Genomic DNA, 20,158 nt, shown 5'->3' with positions numbered 1-20,158 from the left:
CAGGATCTAAGAATATGTACAGTCTGTGTGTGTATGTATGTATATATCAGTGCTGATGATGTTGCATGTTACAGGGACTGATAAATGCAAATGCAGATCCCACTGTTCTGATTAAAGGGGCTATATGCTTTTTTCTGAAATTTAAACTCGCGACTGACACCTGTGGCCAAAAAACGGAACTGCTCTTCCTTTCTGCTCGCTCTCGTACGTGCACACTTCACAAGTCATCCGCTGCAAAGAAGTCAACATTATGTTTACAGAGGTAAGAACAGTCAAATACATATATTGTTTGAGAAACTAAGTTTGTTTGCTGACTAGCGGTGGTGGCAGAGTGATCTGAAACGTTTAACATGAACACGCTTGACGTCACATCCGGAGACAGCGCGCGAAAAATCCGACCCGACAGAAAATAGGAAAAATAGGATACAGGCTTATAGGTGCACCCACTGTGAGCTGACAAGGTGTCAGTATGCTCATCAGGAGATGTTTGAGTCATACATGGTCAAATAAAAAGGCTATTGTTACGTTTATTTTGGGGAAAAAGTTGCATATAGCCCCTTTAAATAAAATAAACCTTTTTTGCTCAGTTTTTATGCATATGGTGGTGTTATGACAGTTTTTCTAAAATTAGATCCACTTCCTAAAAAAACAAGAAATAACACAATAGATCCCCTTTCTTACAGTATTGCAATATATCGTATCATGACCCCTGTATCATGATATGTATTGTATGGACAGATTCTTGGCGATACACAGCCCTAGTACAAATGCATTCTGAACAGCGCTTCAGTCATACTAACGTACCTGATCCTCATTCTCGATTTTGTCACTGACGTCTTTTACTCCTTCACCCTCTCCTATTCCTCCACCCTCATAGTCATGGAACTCTGTCGCTCCCTCACCGTCTCCTCCCATCAGCTCCTGGGGCAGACAGAAACCCTGCAGAGTAATAGAAGAGAGAGGGAGAGACAGACAAAAGGACAGAGTAACAAAAATTACAATATAATATAATCTTCATCTTCACATTTCAAGACTAACAACTGCAGAGAAATATTCAAACCCAATTAAATGTACAGACAGTGATCTCTGGCATGACATACATATGGGGGAAGTATCTTTAAAGTCGTATGACAATGTAGAAAGCAGTCACAACTCTGTTTCAGAATCCCCCAGTGACCAGTAAAGGAAAGTAGAAGGCAATATACCTTCTGTGCGAGTTCAGTGAAGATGTTAGCGAGAACGGACAGCAGCTTTCCGGTGGTACGGTGAGCTCCCATTAGCACAGCCAGATAATACCTCACCAACTCAGAATACAGACACAGCATGGGCTCCAAACGCACCACACCCCTACACGCCTCTTTCAGTTCCTTCATATAAAACATTAAATATACACATTTCAACTTTCTTTTCAAAAATGAACTGTTTGCAGACAATACTGTGATGTGATGTCAACTGACCTGTAGTCGGTGGGGCTGACAGTCATCCCTGTGTGATCGAAGTCTCTCTAGCAGCTCTTTCACGACTTTATTGACCTCCGGTAATGAGAGACTGGACATGTCTCCACTCAGGTCTTCTTCCAGTAACTTGCTCAAGTGTCCTGGTTTCAAGAACTCCTCTGCCACCTCTGAGTCACTCTCTAGAGAAACACACAAAATGAGCACACAGACAAACAGATCCCCCTCAAACAAGCTCTATGTAAAATCCTGGGTGAACTCCTACCTCTCTTGCATTCTGACTGCTGATCCTCCTGCTTTTCTCTCTCATTCCTCTTAACAACGGTCTGAACCGCACACAGAATCATGTTTATTGCTTTCTCCAACTGCTCAGAGAACTCAACAGAAAATGGATTGGAACGTCCTGCATGCAGACAAGAAAAAATGGGTAGATAAATGTGAATCAGTATAGACTACACATGCTATTCTGTATGTCAAAAATGACATACTACATACTGCATGATAAAAAATATAATGAAAGCAAGCTTCCATTTAGCTTTCATTTATTTTTATTTAGTTTGAGTAATTTTAGTACTTCGACTTATTTTATTTCAGTTAGCTGCCAAGGCAACATTTCTAATTTTCAAGTTTTCCATCTAATATTTATGCTCTTACGTTTCTGTGACTGTCTGATAGAGAGCAGGTGAGTCTTCCAGGTGGTGAACTCTGTGAGGCAGGTTTGCACCTCGTTCCTTACGGCCTGGAGACCACAGATGAGGGCAGGTTGGGTATGGGGGACCAGAACTCCGTCAGGAATAAAGAGCCGTTCTACAACCGGCATCTGGCCAACCACAATGCCCAGCCGGTCTAGCAAGGAACAGCAAAGTGTGAAGTGATCCCTGTGAGGATGAGAGAGAAGATAAATGTATAATCATGAATGATGTTATAAGTTTAAAGGCAGGTGGATTTAAACTAGAGATTAAACTCAAGAGGGATGGCGGACAATATCTTGCTAGAAAAATAGCCATAGAAATGCCCACGATTTCTTTGTCTCAAAAAAAAAAAAAAAAAAATTAATACACTGAAATTCAGACTATTTTTTATTTATGCAAGATCACTGTTTGCACTTCCTGAACTTAATTGAACAGTTCAATTCAAGTGTTTCTCTGACTCACCAGCTATGGATAACTCTTTCTGTGGATTCCTGGGCCAATCCATCCAACTTCTCTTTCAGGTCTTTCACTTCCTTAATTAGGTTCTCCACCTTCTGCTCCACCTCTTTCCAAGCCTGCTCCCCTCTCCGCAGCAAACACGCCTGTGGCTGGATGTGAGGGGCCAGGGGAGATGGGTGGCTCAGTGTGGCTTGACCCTGCACGACTTCCCCCTCCCTGGCCTCAGCGGGCACTGCAGAAGAACCTTCAGGACAGCACTGGAAGATCCAAGAGAGCTGCTGGAGCACAACCGAGCAGTGCAGCGCTGAAGACTGAGCTCGGGTGATCCAGTGCTGGAGAGGCTCCTGAGGAGGGAGACCGCTGGCATCATCTCCAGAGCCAGCCGTGTGAGACTGGATACTCTGGACACTGTCGATCAACTTCCTGTTGTTTTAAACCGAGAGCAATCAGAAAACATGCAGTGTCATTGCAATTATGAATTATTCCAGTCATCAGTGCCACATGATCTTATTATTATCAATGTTGAAAATGCTGCCTAATATTTTTTTGGAAACCATGATACATTTTCACAGATTTTTAAGGACAGTACCTCAGATGGACCCAGTGCTCTGTGAGTCCAGCAAGTCTTTGCCTTTGCCTCAACAAAAGTTTAAACAGGTGAGAGGTGAAACCTCGACATCGCTCTACATTTCCCAGACCAAGCTCCTAGAAGAACAAAGAAAGAAATAAAAAACAATCCCTTACCGCAGCACTACATGAAGACTACTTGAAACCAACAAAGCACAAGTAACATCAACATAAAATCTAAAGCAGATGCTAAATTGATCAGATTATATCGGAGCTGATTTAAGGCCCTCACCTTAACAGCACATTGTAATGCTGTCATCATGGCGTTGCGCCTGGCCCAGGATCGATAGAAATACTTCTCACAGCCTTCCCATGCATTCGTCATCTCAGCAAATAACCTGTGGACATTAATTACTATCAAAATCAGGCTCTGACCCTCAGCTCTATAGAAGACACTATAGATGATGGTTACGTACGTGTGCTCTGTGTTGTCTTGTGTCTTGACTGAAGACAGGGCTATCTTCATCTCCACAGGCTGCAGACTCAGTGTCTCATCTGGGTCTGCAGTACGACCCCAGTTCAGACCCTTACGGTAGGACAGACCTGGAGAGAAATAAAACTATCAATCAGCGGTCTACATCTTACATAAGGGGGTCTATGGCAGCCCTATAAACCATACATCATAGAAATATGAAATCTGGCACAGTTATCGAAGTGGTACAAATAAGTAATCTGACTAATTTAGGGGTATCTAGGACCAACTCTATAGCACAACCACCAGTTCGAGAAAAAAAAACAACAAAAAAAAAAATCACTTTTCTAATGGTTATAACTTTTGAACTCTTTGTTCTAGAAAACTGCAACTTAGCACACCTGATTCGCCTCACCATGCTGATCACATTCACCATCTTACATTAAGACGCCACCCACTACAGTAGTGGACATTTTGAAGTACAGTATTCCATTTTTTCACTTCTCCCAAATTTTGTCCAATTCTTATGCAAATTGACTCAGATGATCTTTGGACCAAGCCGCACACAAATGACTGAACAGATTTTTGTTATTCATCCTTTTCAAAAGTTGTCGCAAACTTAATGTTATAACTTTGGGAGAAACCAGGCTCAAACCTTTATAATTAACTAAATTATAATTAAACAACGATGTTTCCAGTTTTTCTTTCATGACCAACAACAAATTCTCTAATACCACAAGAAATGACTCAGACTGACCGATCTGTGCAAGCATCTTGAAGAGATCTGCTAGTGCTCTCTGTTTCTGCAGGAGGAAGTGTTTCACCTCCGCCTTCTGCTTCTCCTGCTCCATGCTACGGTCCACCGAAAGGCTCTGCAGTGCTTGCACGTTTGCAATTATTTCGACTGGACAATAACAAGTTGGAGAGAAAATAACATTTTCAGGTTCATATGAGATTTTCACAATTCATTCATAAGTATGCCTTTAATAACTTGAACATGTCGAGTAAGCTCTAGGTAGGATGACTAGCCTGACTCAGCATATAAGATAGCATAAAAGAATCTAGTTTAATAAGAAGAAGATCAGACAAAATAATCTCTGAAGTTATGAACCTTCGGGTGAGGGCAAAAAGTGATACCTGTGAACTGATCCAGGTCTTCTGAGAGCTCAGGCAGAGAGGTCTTCTTTACCAGTTGCACACACAGCTTCTTCATCTTCCTCGTGAGGACAGGCAGACGGGCTTGGAGAGACGAGGGCTCTTTATCAGATGAGAGTTCTTCTGGACCATCAGTCTGATTCATGAAAAGTGTTTAAATACAACCATGTTAGAAAAACAGATACCATATGGTTCATGATAAGGACAAGAGAGTTAAAAAAAAAAGTTCAATATCAGGAAATCCTCTAAAATTCAAGATGTCATATTATATGCAAAGCAATTGTCTCATAGGCAAAAGAGTTGAATTTAAGATGAAAATTACATTTTAAAATGACAATTTGGTTTGAACTGAGTTGCTATTTCAGGTTGAGATAATGTTACCTGCAGATCTCTGCCCTTTCCAGGCAGGGCACCTCTCAGTGCTAGGTGAACCCTGTGCAGAGGAGTCTCCTCAGGGTGTGAATCCACATCATGCATGCTGCCGCTACTGCCCTGCTCCAGCAGACAAGGTGCACACGGCTCCTTCAGTGCTGCCTCAAACTTCTTCACAAACTTAAACAGGGTCCTGATCACAGACATAATGTCATAACGTTAATTTTAAATCATTACAGCCAGTTTGAGGCCCATTGCTTAAGCACTATGTTAAATATACATGTTACATATTTTCCGTTGAGTGCTGGAATGTAACAAACATTCTGACAAATAATGACAATATCATGCTGATGATGTGATTAAGCTGAAAACACACTACCACTCAAAATTTTGGGGATGGTAAGACTTTTTATTAATATATTTAAAATATATCACTCTCACCTGTGTGTCTTCTCCACTGACTGCTTGATGGACCAAAAGCTGACATCATTCCACTTGGAGATTTTGACAAAGTCCTATATGTATCAAGATAAAAATTGCATCAAATCAATAAGAGACAGGAAGAAAAAAAACCTAAATATATATGACATCAGTCTTGCCTGCTTGAGTTTCACCTACTTTGAGCTCTTTCTCTATAGGAGACCTCAGCTGGGTGATCTTGGTCTGGATGCTCTCTGAGAACTGTGTGTAGTATTTATAGAGATTCCACAGCAAACTGCCGAGTGAGTCTGTGAGGATGAAAGGACAAGGTCATGCATTTAATGTGGCCTGCATAGTCAACACTTTGTCAAACAACACTAAAACACAAAGTAGCAAAGAAGAACAAATAATAAATAAAAAAACTGTACTGTATTAACATTGTATTGTTGTGTCCATGTTGGACATGGATGCTGCAATTCAAAGGTCATGAAATCACTTTGAAGGTCAATTTAAAGACCTCTTAAAATCGAAATTGTACATTTGTAGAATTTAGTCCATGTGTGTTAGTGATCTCTGCTGACAAAATAAACAAGAGAATATTCTCTATTCTCTTACCATGTCCTCCCTGTTTAGGAGCCAGCAGGACGTGGCAGTGAAAACCAAGCAACATGGACAAGCGGACAGAAAACTCTCCTAAGGTGGAGCCTTCTATGAAGGCCTGCAGTGTGGATGAGACTGACGAGAGGGAAATATCCTCCACACCATCATCTACTGGACAAAAAAGTGTGATACAATGCAAACCCATTAAATGCGATATATTGGAATTACTCATTTATTGTAGTAGGAGGAGAAATCGTTTTACTACTACATATATAAAAGTGCAAGTCGGTCACCATGTCTGGTGTCTGTCCTCTGCTCCTGTAGGTATTTCTCTATGAGTTGGTAGATGGACAACCAGTGCCTGGTTGAATTCTCAGCGTGGCGCTTCAGTGCGTTATCAAGGCTGCTCGACCAGCAGCTGTGGAGATACAGTAGTTGAAACCAGTTAGACCATCATGTCGCAGTCTAATCCAACCATACAGACTTTAACCACCACCATTAATGAGTAGTGTCACTAGACTACTTACTTGAGCTCAAGTTTTCTCCACTGAATAATAAGTTGTGTGACAGCTTCCAGCTCATTCCTTAGAGACACTGCCCGGCTAGCATTGTTTTCCCAGTCCTGTGAGGAAAAATGAGAGAAGGCTGCTCTAAAACTGATATCATGGCTTAAGCTGTGCACAAATGGGCAGTAATCTACTGACTAGTAGTGGTTTAAGGATATACGTGCATGAATGGATTCCTCTACCTGTGCTTTGCTGAGCAGGATCTCCAGACCATTTAGGAACTTTGCCAGAGGGCTGGAAAGACTGAATGCTAATATCCTCTCTATCACCATGGTGATCTGTGACACATAATACAATAGGGAGGTGTTAAGAGACGACATTTAAGAACTAGTCAACAGCTTTATCAAGCTAACTGACTTTCAATTGCATTACATCTCAAATGTTAACTAAGCCAGGGATTTTTTGAAAAATGTCTTTTATATTGTTACTATACTGAAGCCAAAGTAAATCTGTTCTGTTCAAATGATTTTTTGAACATTTTAATACTTTTATTCAACAAAGATGCATTCAATTTATCAAAAGTGACAGAAAGACATTTATAATGTTACAAAAGATGTCAATTAAAAACAAATGCTGTACTTTCTAGTCATCAAAGAATCATGAAAAAATGTATCACTATTTCCACAAAAATATTAAGTAGTAAATTTTTTAAACACTGATAAGAAATGTTTATTGAGCAGCAAATCAGCCTATTAGAATGATTTCTGAAGGATCATGTGACACTGAAGACTAGAGTAAGTAATTGCTACTGGAAAATGAGCTTTGCCATCACAGGAATAAATTACATTTTAAAATAATTTGTATAATATTTCACAACATAACAGTTTTTACTGTATTTTTGATTAAATAAATATAGCCTTGGTGAGCATAAGAGTCTTCTTTCAACAACATTAAACTACTTTTTTTTCTCTTCAATTTTTTTAAGTCCCTTGTGGGTCTCTGTACCCCAATTTCAAAACTCCTCAATTAGATCTTAGCAATGACAGTAATAGTAACGGCTACTCCCACCTGAACAAGAGCAGGGTGTTCGGGCCAGTCGTTGAGGCGCTGTTTCACGGCCTTGCTCAGCTGTTCTAGCGCTGGCAGACAGATCCGGGCCTGACTCATGTTAGGCTCTATGTAGAAGTCATACGGCCCATCATTCTGCAGAATCAGTCCAGCTGGACCCCCTGAACCGCTAACCGTGTTTTGGAGCAGAGTGCTAAGTAGGAGCTGAGAGCCCATCAACTTAGGATCCACTTCACAGTCTGAGAAAGAAGGGGAGAAACAGGGAAAGGTTAGATGAAGAGACATGTAGGGACTGTGGAGTTCTGATCTGCATAAAATGATGCCTTCATACCCATTAGATGGTAGAAGCGGGCTATCAGTGGAGCTGTGATTTGATAGGATGAAACCAGGGCACTGATGTGGTGTTTGGTGTGATTGGTTGGCGAGTTGGGCTGGTACCAAAGAGACTGAGCGTAAGACAAGCAGAGTCTCTGATGGACCTGAACCACTGTGCTCATGCTGCTGACCAACAGGAAGCTGCTTGTCTCACTAGACTCCTCCTTATTTACATCATCGTCGTCCTCTATGATTATTGGCTGATCGAGACTAGGTTCTGAAGTGATATCAGAAAAATCCTGTGGAAAAAGTGGAGAAAACACATTATTGGCCAAAGTACAAACTCTTACTGATTTGACAACAATGGAAAGGACAACAATGGAAAGGGCAACAAAACATGCAAATGTGTGTGAACAGATTTAAAGACACATAAAAACAGATGACTGGTTTAGTCCATCTTTACCTTGTGGTAGGAAGGAAAAGAGCGTCTGAACTCTCTCTCCTCCTGCTGGTCCTCCGTGAGGCCTGTCCCGTGCAGCCGAGAGCGGCTGCGATACAGACTGGCTTCCATCTGCTCTTTTTCTCTAGCTCTCTTCTCCTGCTCGTCCCATTCATTCACTATAGCCTGAACAAAAATGTCACTCTTGTTAACATCACAAAATAGCTTCCTCACAAAAGCTGCTTTGTGAATATGTATCGTGAAGGGCACTAAACAAATCAATTCAACTGAAAATGTTTCTCTGCAGCTTTAAACATCTAATAGTAATAGTGAGTAGAAAAAAATGCTGTTAACTTGGAGTAAATATTTTCCTGAATAGATAATAATATTCTTGGCTTTAAAATCAATAAGGTAACACTTTATTTTACAGTGTCCTTGTTAAATGTAGTAACTATAGTAATAACTTTAAATTATGCATAATTACATGCAACTAACCCTAAACCAAACCCTAACCCTATAGTAAATTCATGTAGTTATTTAATATTACTCAGTAGTTAAATGTATAATTACACTGTAACAATGACACCTTAAAATAAAGTGTAACCCAATTAGTATAATTATTATAACCAGTATACTATTCACACACACTATATTAACTAATAATAAAATACAGTAGTCAACATTTGAAGTGGATCAAAAAAGTTAATCAAAGTTGTCCTAAGACAAGAACGGCTACTTTGATAAAGGTTTTGATCCACTTCAAATGTTGACTACTGTACTTTATATAATATTAGATGAAAAACTTAACTTAAAGCATAACTTGGAAAACAACAATTAAAAAACTTAAATGTAAACAAGAACCTTGCCAACTAAGTGAATAGTTGAAGTAATTATTAAAACTAAAATAAAGCTATATAGAAAAAAACAACAACTAGTAAAAAACAAACAAACAAAAAACACAAAAACTAAACAAATTAAAATGAAAACAAAGTATACAAAATATTAATAGTATATAAAATAGTATATTAATAGTATATAGTATAGTATATAAAATATTAAAATAACACTGATATATACACATTATAATTCATTTTATTCATTATAAAAAAAAGTTTGACACCACATAAAAAAAATCTGAGATCCAAGTTTAGATTAGTTGAAATTAAATTCAAAATCTTTTAGACTTTCTCCTTTCATGTTCTTGACACAGGTTTTATTGTTTGGGTTTCTGCACTTCATATCTCACCTGGCAAACATGTCTGAAGAGTTTTTGCGTCTCTGCACTGAGATGTCCGGCACTCAGCGTGTGACTCTGTATGTAGAGCAGAGCATTCAACAGCAACAATGCATGATCTGGGATCACGCGGCTGACCTCTGTCGCTGGCAAATGCTTTCCCAGGCCCTTTAGCATACGCATGCATTCCCTTGAACACAGGTAGTCAGCACAGGCCAGATAAGAGGATGCCGCTGGACTTGGAAAAGCTAGCATAGTGGACACGAGACGTGTCAGACCCGGTTGGGCAGTTATTGAGGTGGACACCTGAGACGCCAAGAGTCGCATGCCATGCTGCACCTGCAGAATTGCTGCCCTCAGGGGCACCACCACATCAGGATAGAGCGGGTACTCCTCAAGCAGCCGCTGGCAAAATCGGTGCTGTGAAGCCTGCCAGACGGCCTCCTCCTTTAACAAACCCTGAATCCCCAGCCTGGATTTTGGCCCCGGGGCTTGTAAGGCCTTCAGGAGGTGGGAGAGCAGGTCACCCACTGCAGCTGGTTGGCCGATGCTGCACAGGTAGTGCTGGAGTTCCTGATATAGGCGACCGTATTGGGGGTCAGGGGGGCGGCAGGCTTGTTTACGACTCAGTTCACAAATCTGCTCTTTGACTTGCTGCATACGGATCCACAAGTATCTAAAACACACACACAAACAACAAAAGAGTTTTAAACATTAAATTGGAAGTCTGTATGCATGAACCAATATTAAAATTCTTGACAACACAGATAAGCAAATCTTTTTTTTTTTTCAATTACTCAGTACTTAAATGTATTATTATTACACTGCAACAAAGACACCTTAAAATGAAGTGTAACCAAAATCTCTCATATCGACCGATAACTGATATTGGCTGAAAATCTCATAACTGACATGGTGCCAAGATCTTGTGCATCCAAACAAATCTATGTAGTAGGTTGTGAAAACAGGGGAGTTTAGCATAAACTATTAAATATCGGACGCTAACTGATATGGTACAATATCTCATGCATCCATTAAAAATTGCATAGTAGGCTGTACCAGAAGTAATGGAAGCTGAATGTTTGGTTACCTGATGCGAGGATGCTGGAAACTGTCAGTTGTGCTACTCTCCTCAAGCTCCGCCCCTGTGAGCAGCTGTGAGGAAAGACTCCGCCCTTTCCACTCTTCCTGTAACAAAGCAAGCTGAGAGACACAAAAAGTCATCATAGATGATTTGCATTTGTAGATGAAAGGTTTCAATAGATCTCTAGAACGTCACAAAATTAGCCACTTGCGAGCTTGTCTCACCTCCTCTTGTGCATAGCGGAGTTTATATCCCCTTTTTACCGCAGGGTCAAAAATTGTTTGTGGAGCCCAAACTTGGATTTGCAGCAGACCCATGTTCACCCAGAAAACTCCAGAGCGGGCAAGCTGGACCGAATCTTGTGCCCGGTTGTGTGCGAACTGCGTCAAGCATGTGACTAAGGTTTCCAGAAAGCCCTCTGGGAGCAGGTTTTCAGGCAGGCCTTCTCTGAGGGCGATCTGAATCTCTTGGGCAGCACCAATGGGGTCCGGGCCTTCAGTTAGACTGTCACAGGATTCTGCATAGCTCTCCTGTAAACCTGGAGACAACAGCTCACAGAGCGACTGCAGCTGTCTACGCAAGACAAGTCCTTGCAACCTACAGTCAGTTAATCTACAGAGAATGAGAAAAGGAATGAGAGAAAAATTAATCATTGCACAATAGAAATTACAATAAAAAATATATTGAAATTTTTATATAAAAATTTGTGTTGTCAAATTGATTAATCGCATCTAACAAAAGTATACTTACACAATACATAATATATATACATATTATATAGATGTCTGTGTGTGTGCATCTGTGTATATATACTCATACACACACTCATATACACATACGTACATATATATATATATATATATATATATATATACACACATTATGTAAACATACTTTTATGCTAGATGCGATTAATCGATTAGACACCACTAATTAAAATAAAAAACATATGGAATACAATATATTTAAATGCATATTTTCTCTACCTGAAGTCAGCAAGCTCAGCCATAGCCATATTATCCCAGATCACAGCATTCAGATCTTGCAGCTGCCCAGTTCTCTCTCTCCACTCGCCCAGGGTCACCCGTGATGATGACAGGAAGTGTGACCCGGATGGATCCCATCGGCCGCCAGCATCAGTGTTGCTCAGAACTCCCAGCATGCAGCGGGACCACACCGCACGACTCAAGATGCCAGGACCCTTCACATCGACAAACATCATGTCAAGGTTATTTATTCATGTTAAATAACATGTTAAATTCAAATAAAAAAAAGCACATAGTGTTTTTAGCTCTTTCCCCTCAAACACACACACATACCGTATCAGATGGTCCCAACAGTGATCTGGAGTTGATGTGCTCCTCAGGGTTCAGTGGATTCCACTTCAGCCAACGGTCAGGGTCAGAGGTCACACTGCTGCTCCATAACGCTGCCAGTGTCTCAGACAGCAGCTCACACCACACCAGCGGCAGCTCCTCCACAGGCTGGTGAGGGAATAAAAACAAGAATGAAAACTGAGATCAACTGAAATTAATATTTTAGTCCCCAGTGAAGCATGTGATTCTCAGTAAATGGAGAAAGGAATACTTCATAGATCATTTATAAGTTAAACTATAGTCATTTGTATTGTTTGTATGATACATTTAATAATCAATTGAAGCTTGTCAAATGTGACTCAAAGATAAAACATGGCCTTTAATGATAACACCGCATTCATTATTATGGAGTTTTGACAGACCCTCTCAGTGCCTAGCAGGAACCAGAGAGGCTGCAGCTGTCGGATGTTCATGGGTGTCGACTGCATACAGAAACGCAGATGATTAGAGAAGGACCTGCGCAGACCATCTTCTGCCTTCTTATTGCCTCTGTTGAGCAAAATATACAACACAATATGAGTAAAACACAGAACAAAGAACGCCTTATGCTACAAGATCCTACTTTGCTAAATCAAGTTTTGTTGATAAATAAAATTATTAAACATAATTTTCTATCATTGAAATAAAGATAAAATAAAATACAATGTAAATATCAGCCCTGTCTGTGAAATCGGGCCTAAATGTTTTATAATAGTTAAAGGTAGGGTAGGCATTTTTTTTTTATAAAACTTTTTGTTATACTGGCTGAAACTCTCATATCCTGATAGCAATCAATAATAGAAATGGTATAAAAAAAAAAATATATATATATATATATATATATATATATATATATATATATAAAGTACACATATCTTCTGTGGAAATATGCATTTCCATACCTCCACGCACCCTGATCACGCAGACATGACACATCATCAGTGCGTTTCATGAGGCAATGCATAATTGTAGACAGACGTCAGTCACCGAGCGCCACAAACAAACAGCAGCCACCTTTTACAGTTCCTCCTGAACCAAAACAACGAGCTTATGCTGCGTTCACACCACGTCGTAACAGTAATTACGAGATGAAAACCTGTGACGTTTTCCTCGGAGCAGCTCACGTCCTCAGACTCTGATTTATGCGTTTATATGTCAACACTTTCAATGCCGAAATGAATCTACAGCAGTCAGGTGGTACAAGAGCTCTTTAAGTTGTTTATGTTATTATTGTAATGTTATGTGCTTTGAGACATGAGGTAATTTAACAGTCTCTTGTCTCGTGACTCTGCTTTTTTATGTATTTTGAAGGAGGTGTGGCTTTGGGAGCGCTCTGAAGGGAGGGTGGGATCTTATGCTTTCAAAGCTAGCTTGCTATTGCTAGCCTCTCTGAAATTGCCAACCCTACCTTTAATAATTTGATAGAGAAACATCATCATACCCTGGTGTGACTGACAGATACAGCAGGTCTGTGGTGACTTTCATCTGGTTAAGTACCGCCAGCTCCTCCAGTGCTGGCCACAGTTGAGCCCTGCGTGCAAGCTGCAGTAACACCTCCCTGTCTGGTGCGGCACCATCTCCCACTTCCTCCTCATTATCTTCAGACAGAGAGTCCAGCAGGCCACAGGAAGCCATATGACCCTGCTGCTGATCCACACAGCTCACAAGCCTCTCCAGGACACCTGGATAGAACGATCAGTATATTTTGTGTTAATAAACTAAGGGGATCAGGATTTGCCTGGTTGTATGGTTTAGTACTACCACTTCATGCCCAAAATTCGTAAGAATTACTGTCAATAATATAAGGTAACCCAAGTGACATTTACCTGACTTCTGAGGCTCCAGCAGGAGGTTGGCCTGAAGCACTAGACCCCAAGCTTCCAGCAGAGCCTCTTTTGAGTCAATTCCCATGGCCACACCACGGAGACGAGACACCTCTTGTTTCCATAGCGATGCGAGGCTGTTGTCGAGGCGCAGGTCCCTAACATCCAAAGCCCCGCACAGCACTCGCAAACGGGCCGCACATTCAGCCACCGCCTCCAGCTGAACAGAAAAGATTGCGGGATTATTTTAGATCACTTAGAACGCAGGATTGAAATAAAATACTTCTGATACTTTTAATAGAATTTCTCAATTTATTTTTGGGTGTTTGCCTCTTTTTATTTTTATTAGCCATATACTACAATTAATTATTTTTTAAAAGAAATTAATAACATTTATTCAGCAAGAACACATTAACTTGATCAAAAGTGATAGTAAAGACATTTATAATGTTAAAAAATATTTCTATTTCACTATTTTCTATTTCTACTTTTGTACTTTCAAACTTTATATTAAATCAAAGAGAGAAAAAAAAAAGTGTAATACGATTTGAACAAAAATATTAATAACCACAACCATTTTCACCACTGATAAAAAGAAATTATAAGAAATGTTTCTTTAGCACCAAATTAGCATATTAGAATGATTTTTGAAGGAACAGACTGGAGTAATGGCATAAATTATGTAATGAAATGCATAAAATAAATGAGGTTTTAAAATATATTGAAATATTTATTTTTTTAAACTGTAGTAATATTTATATATCGTTGTATATATATATATATATATATAAACAAATCCATATTGTGTATATCGCCTAACCTTGAACGGCAGTGGCTTTCCTAAAGTCTTCTGAATGCCCTTCAGAGAAGAGGCCACAGCCACAGAGCTGGAAAGTGTGTTTTGGATGGCCGTGGAGATGGTGTGTAATTCCTGTTGGCCTCTGAAACGAACATACACATATATACATATAAACAAACACTAAAGAGAACATTACATGAAGGATTTTAATCATGTAATAAAGCCATTACTCACTCATAGTCACTATCCCCCATCAAAAGCTGAGGCAGTCGCAAAATTAAGTTTTTGTGCACCCACTGCCAGTGCAAGGACAGCACACACACCCCTCGTGTATCCGCAGACAGCGAGTTACACACAAGCCAGAAACGATCCCTCCACTGCAGCAGCTGCAAGATCTGGACACACAAATCACATCACTGTAAACCAACTGCAGAACAGTAGCAACAGCAGCGTGGCTATAATGAAACCGCTCTGACCTCAAACATGAGGTGGTCAGAGATGTAGGGCTGGCCCGACTGCATGGCTTGCAGTACGAATGTATCCCACAGGTCGAAAAACGAGCGCAGGTGGACCAACACTGGATGAGGCAGGTGGCCTATGTCAACTGTTCCTATAAAACCCAAACATTTACAATAGTCACATACAAACTAGTTTATTCATGTCTCCTAATATTAACAGGGTATTTTAACATGGCTGTGGAAGTGTGCGAATACCTTTTGAGAAGGCAGTGGCAAGTCTCAAGGCGCTGTTATGAGGTGAGCTGTTTCCAGCACTGCTGTTAATAGCTGCTCTCTCCTCTCGGTCCATCAGCAATATGATCCTTTCAAAACAGAACATAAAACATATAATTTTTTACTACAAAAACATTCCAGTAAAGTAGAATAAGGACTTACCTGTTGGCAACAGCGTTTAGCGCTTCCATGAATTCCATGTATCTCTCCTCATCCTCAAAGTTGCAGGTGTTGGCCAAGATGTCCAAGTACTGCTTGTTCCAGCGCATGTCAACCAAAATCCTGTAGTCATCTGATCAAGAATGTGTGGGTTTTTTTTTTTAGTAATTTCACAAGTCTGACTGAATATTATAGGTTTGAATATGAATGTTTTTTTTGGAATATGATTTTGATTATTTCAGAGTAAATGTTAAAGTCCATGAAGCAGCATTCTCAATGCATTTAACTTCCATTATGTGACTGACTTTATAATGAACCACAATATTTAACAGAAAATAATAAAGGGTGGGTCTTTTATCTATCAAGACTTGAATTGTTGAATTGTTTGGTCATTTGGATTGATATTATACCATGATATTGATTTTCCCTACTCACACGGCTTTAGTTAGATCAGCAGAAAGTTGTTTAAGAGGACTCAGAGATCACTGATTATTAGTGCACAATTAGACCATGGGCATTTTCTAAGAAAGAAACTGCTTTCATTTTCATGACTGCATATATATGAGAGTGTATATGTACCTGTGCTGTGTGGCTGCAAAAGCTCTGCTAGACATTTGCCTTTCCCGATGAGCTTGCTGTTGAATACGCCCTTCAGCGCTGTGCATCCTGCGTCCAACTGCATCAGAGCTGCATCTGCAAGGACAAGCATGATCTCAAGACTGGGACAGATAAGCTCTCAAGTAGTATGGCTACACAAGCTACACCAAACACATTAAAAAGCATTCTTTTTCCTATACAGCCTACCTGGTGCATGTTTATAAGTTTTGGTAAGGTGGGAGAGCCAGCTCGTTCTGAGAACCCAGTCACTGTGAGAAGCTCTTTCTGTCAGTATTTTAACTGCTGTCGGGAGGAGGCGCAATGCATTCTCTGCTCCTCCGTCCAGTCCTCCACCTCCGGAAAACTGAAGCCCATCCAGTACAGCACCGCTCTGCATCGCCCTCTGCAGGTCAACTAGGCTCAGTGGACGATTCCTGAATCGGTAAAGGTTATTATACAAGGTTATTGTTGTTAACTACAACAAAGAAAGGGGGGAAATTATTTTTTGTATCATTAATGCTAATTGAAGTTATGCTAACTGAAATAATCAAGCTCAAAACTACAACAAAATAAAATGAACAATGAATTAATTGATATCAATCAGTTATTATTGCAGTTTCAGTTAGCTGTATTATCTAATTCACCAAATATATAAATATATAAACAAACAGATGAACATAAAATGCTGATTTGAGCTTGATTTTGAGTTCAGAGGGATAATTTGGCAGCTCTTATAAAAATAAAAAAATAAAAAGAAATAAGATATATATATATACAGAAAAACTCAAACTAAACTGAAGCTAGAAAACTAAAACAAATTCAAAACGGAAATGTCTTTAATGAGCACAAACATTAGTGCAATCTCATTAACACCAATGAAGTGGCTGGTAATAAAGAACGAAATTATTTTTGTATGTATAGTTCTGACCTTTTTCCGTAAAGGCTGAGAGTGTTGAGGCAGTACAGGAGGACCTGTCCGTCTCTCTGGACACTAGAAAAACACGAGTCCTCAGTGCACAGCAGGGCTGAGGGGATGCGGTCCGGCCACACGCCTGCACACAGCAGCCCACTGCCCCAGTCCTCTGAGTCCAGCACTGCCAACTGCCTCTCTATGACTTCCTGTGCCAGCTGAGACAGGATGTGAAAGGTGGGGTTGATGGGGCATAATTTGAGGGATTACGGAATTATATATCTTAGCTTGTCATGCTTATTGAAAAATGTCTATGAACCTGCTGGTTAGCAGTGGTGCGCTGACAGAAAGCATAAGCCTCTCCACAGGCCTGTAGAAGAGCACTGGGCAGATCCACACCCCTCTGGAGCTGACCAGACAACAGAGACGCAGCATGGAGCAGAGATGACATGGATGATGCAGGCGAGTCTAAAAGACGTTAAAGAGAGAATAGACATTAACCCTTATCCCAGGACGTCATTCACTACCCTCACCCTCATTCATTTTTTTAAGGTTAGACATCGACCTTCTAAGTTTTCCTTAATCTATTCATTATAAATTATAATCTTTATATATTAAAAAAGAGTGTTTACTATTTTTTTGTAATAGTAGTAAGTATATTTTTTCTGTGAAACAACAATTGAATCTCTGATGACTCAATAAGTCCAATTCACCTTCATTCCTCAAGGTGGCATTGTCTGATACACAATGATGACGTGATGTTTCACTTAGAATTACCAATTACCAAAGACAAAATACTAAAAAAAATACACACAAGTATCATCAGCAAAACTTGAAATGTCTCAGCGATTTGCTTCAGAGCAAGTACTGAACGCAATCAAATATTAGTATCACTAAAATTCTGAACAAGGGTTATTAATCACAGACGCACCCCATATGGTCTTCTTGATATCTGAATGAATGGAGATGAGCAGGTCACACACACAGTCTCCAGTCACTCCCAGGGTGTGTAAAACCATCTTTAGATCCAGAGTGTCCCAGCACACACCCTCATGCTCGCCAGGGATGTAGATCTCAACACCGCGGTTCCTCATGGCTCGAGAGATTTCCCCGTGCGTGGGATCCATGGTGAGAAACAACCTACAACACAGTGTGAAATAGGATAAGCAAAATATATTTCACAGATCTGTACTTTCACATGCCAAAATAAGTTTGGGAACAGTTTAGCTGGAAGTGGTGTCAGATGATGCTTTGATTGTACCTGAAGTTAGGGTGGGGGGTGATGGTAGGTGTGGTTCCATCAATAATTCCTCGTTCATTAATAGTTAATGACCCGCCAGGCTCCAGGAGGGCGTTGAGTCGATCCAACACTGAAGGGCTGAAACATACACATAAATAGTTAATTTAAGAAATTTCATATTATATCTGTTCTAGCTGGAAAACTTAGTCAATCGTGGCATTCTGCAGCAAAGTATTTTTTTTTTACGTTATGCTAGTTTCATGTCTTGTATCACCCTGCACTCTTTCTTAAGTAACTTAAAACTCAAATCAATATTTCAGGACCATTTATTTAAATCTAATTAGATAAGCAGCCACTAAATTAGACAATTATAAGATCATTTCTGCTTCTATTGGATCACCAATGTTATATTTTCAATAATGAGTGCTGACAAGAGTGTTATGCCGGTGGCTAAAAATCAGTCATTGAATCATTTACTCAACTGATTCCTTAAAACACAGACTTGACTGAAATGAGTCATATCATTCTTCATTAAAATGTGTCTACAAATCTACCAAGAGACTCCAAAAAGAGTGTTTAAGCATTTTAATCATTTTAATAAAGATCTGTTTAAAAACCTGCAGAAGTTGACATTGTCCATGAGCAACCAGTCTCCAGCCTGCAGTGCCTGAACTAATGTCCCATCCAGCCACTCAAAACCACCATGAGTCCAGCCGTCCTGCATCTGAGCCAAGCGCTCCTTCAGTAGAGTGAAGTCCATCTGCAGCTTTGACATGTCTGCAGGGGACAATCAAAGTGTTTTAAATGGTTAAGGCACAAAATAAGATTTAGGACAAGATAAGACAAGCAGAATTCACATTCGAATGTCACAGAAAACCAAATGTTTAAGCTTACAAGGTATATACGGCACAAGTACTCAGTAGTGTAGTGTCCTTACCTGTAAAGACCTTGAGTTTAGTGTTGAGTTTGTGCAGCAGAACAATAATGACCTCCAGTTTGTTTAAAGCCTCAAATGTGACCATGCCCTCTGTGGTATCCAGACCCTCCTCTCGCAGCCAGCGGCGGAAAGTGCTCCACGTGCTCAACAGAAACTCAGTATCCTGCACCGCCCCGTCCAATGACATCAGGCCTCGCCTGGTCACCATAGCAACCACATAGTCCATGCTCTCCAATACCTGCTGCCACGGCCGTATGATGTCCACCTAAACGGATCACCAGGTTAACGATATCATCAAGCTAGTGAAACAACCATCTTGCTTGTCATTTCCAACTGACCTGCTCAAAGCCGCCAAGCAGCTCTGTTGTATCCATGGCGCTGTTCATGGCCATAACCCTCAGCCTGTGTCCCGTTAACAGTGCAAGCAGATGCACTAGACTGCTCTTTCCACTAGCAGTGGGACCCGCCAGTATGACCATCCACCCCATCTCCACACACTTCATCAGTGCCTCCAGAGGGCGCAAAGAATAATGGGTAATTGACAGAGGAGGATCCAGAGCAACGGGTGCACCTCCACTGCGCTGCAGAACTGAGTACCCCAACTGCATATGTGTGACAGAGAGAAAGAGATATTTTCACACCCAGTTTCTTAAGACTTATAATATAATTTTATATGACAGATTACATGTTAAAAAAAATGAAGATTAAAAATCAATAAAAATAATCTGTAATTTTTATGACTATTTTTTTCAATTTTAAAGGGGGGGTGA

At 40.2% G+C, this 20,158-nt stretch overlaps 1 protein-coding gene across 1 annotated transcript in view; it reads right to left on the bottom strand.

Moving 5' to 3' along the window:
• The window catches only part of mdn1 (midasin AAA ATPase 1), a 60,380-nt gene that overhangs the window by 9,285 nt on the left and 30,937 nt on the right, over positions 1-20,158 (bottom strand). Inside the window, exons 42-84 of the mRNA XM_079888303.1 lie at positions 19,727-19,990; positions 19,389-19,653; positions 19,069-19,228; positions 18,473-18,589; positions 18,143-18,351; positions 17,531-17,679; positions 17,230-17,429; positions 16,509-16,735; positions 16,284-16,397; positions 15,708-15,837; positions 15,528-15,634; positions 15,291-15,424; positions 15,049-15,209; positions 14,836-14,956; positions 14,019-14,235; positions 13,634-13,874; positions 12,576-12,702; positions 12,157-12,321; positions 11,824-12,038; positions 11,062-11,449; positions 10,844-10,956; positions 9,766-10,429; positions 8,544-8,705; positions 8,097-8,379; positions 7,766-8,004; positions 6,940-7,035; positions 6,719-6,813; positions 6,485-6,609; positions 6,207-6,359; positions 5,790-5,899; positions 5,613-5,686; positions 5,181-5,364; positions 4,782-4,935; positions 4,402-4,548; positions 3,649-3,775; positions 3,465-3,570; positions 3,195-3,310; positions 2,609-3,028; positions 2,109-2,332; positions 1,720-1,857; positions 1,458-1,636; positions 1,206-1,367; positions 805-939 (exon numbers count right to left, since the gene is read on the bottom strand). Coding sequence (XP_079744429.1) covers positions 805-939; positions 1,206-1,367; positions 1,458-1,636; positions 1,720-1,857; positions 2,109-2,332; positions 2,609-3,028; positions 3,195-3,310; positions 3,465-3,570; positions 3,649-3,775; positions 4,402-4,548; positions 4,782-4,935; positions 5,181-5,364; positions 5,613-5,686; positions 5,790-5,899; positions 6,207-6,359; positions 6,485-6,609; positions 6,719-6,813; positions 6,940-7,035; positions 7,766-8,004; positions 8,097-8,379; positions 8,544-8,705; positions 9,766-10,429; positions 10,844-10,956; positions 11,062-11,449; positions 11,824-12,038; positions 12,157-12,321; positions 12,576-12,702; positions 13,634-13,874; positions 14,019-14,235; positions 14,836-14,956; positions 15,049-15,209; positions 15,291-15,424; positions 15,528-15,634; positions 15,708-15,837; positions 16,284-16,397; positions 16,509-16,735; positions 17,230-17,429; positions 17,531-17,679; positions 18,143-18,351; positions 18,473-18,589; positions 19,069-19,228; positions 19,389-19,653; positions 19,727-19,990 — 7,917 coding nt within the window. The remainder of the gene's footprint in view (positions 1-804; positions 940-1,205; positions 1,368-1,457; positions 1,637-1,719; positions 1,858-2,108; positions 2,333-2,608; positions 3,029-3,194; positions 3,311-3,464; positions 3,571-3,648; positions 3,776-4,401; positions 4,549-4,781; positions 4,936-5,180; positions 5,365-5,612; positions 5,687-5,789; positions 5,900-6,206; positions 6,360-6,484; positions 6,610-6,718; positions 6,814-6,939; positions 7,036-7,765; positions 8,005-8,096; positions 8,380-8,543; positions 8,706-9,765; positions 10,430-10,843; positions 10,957-11,061; positions 11,450-11,823; positions 12,039-12,156; positions 12,322-12,575; positions 12,703-13,633; positions 13,875-14,018; positions 14,236-14,835; positions 14,957-15,048; positions 15,210-15,290; positions 15,425-15,527; positions 15,635-15,707; positions 15,838-16,283; positions 16,398-16,508; positions 16,736-17,229; positions 17,430-17,530; positions 17,680-18,142; positions 18,352-18,472; positions 18,590-19,068; positions 19,229-19,388; positions 19,654-19,726; positions 19,991-20,158) is intronic.

Source organism: Squalius cephalus (genome assembly GCF_949319135.1).
Source record: "Squalius cephalus genome assembly, chromosome: 12".
Classification (NCBI taxonomy): domain Eukaryota; kingdom Metazoa; phylum Chordata; class Actinopteri; order Cypriniformes; family Leuciscidae; genus Squalius; species Squalius cephalus.
This window is presented reverse-complemented; position numbering and strand designations above follow the sequence as displayed.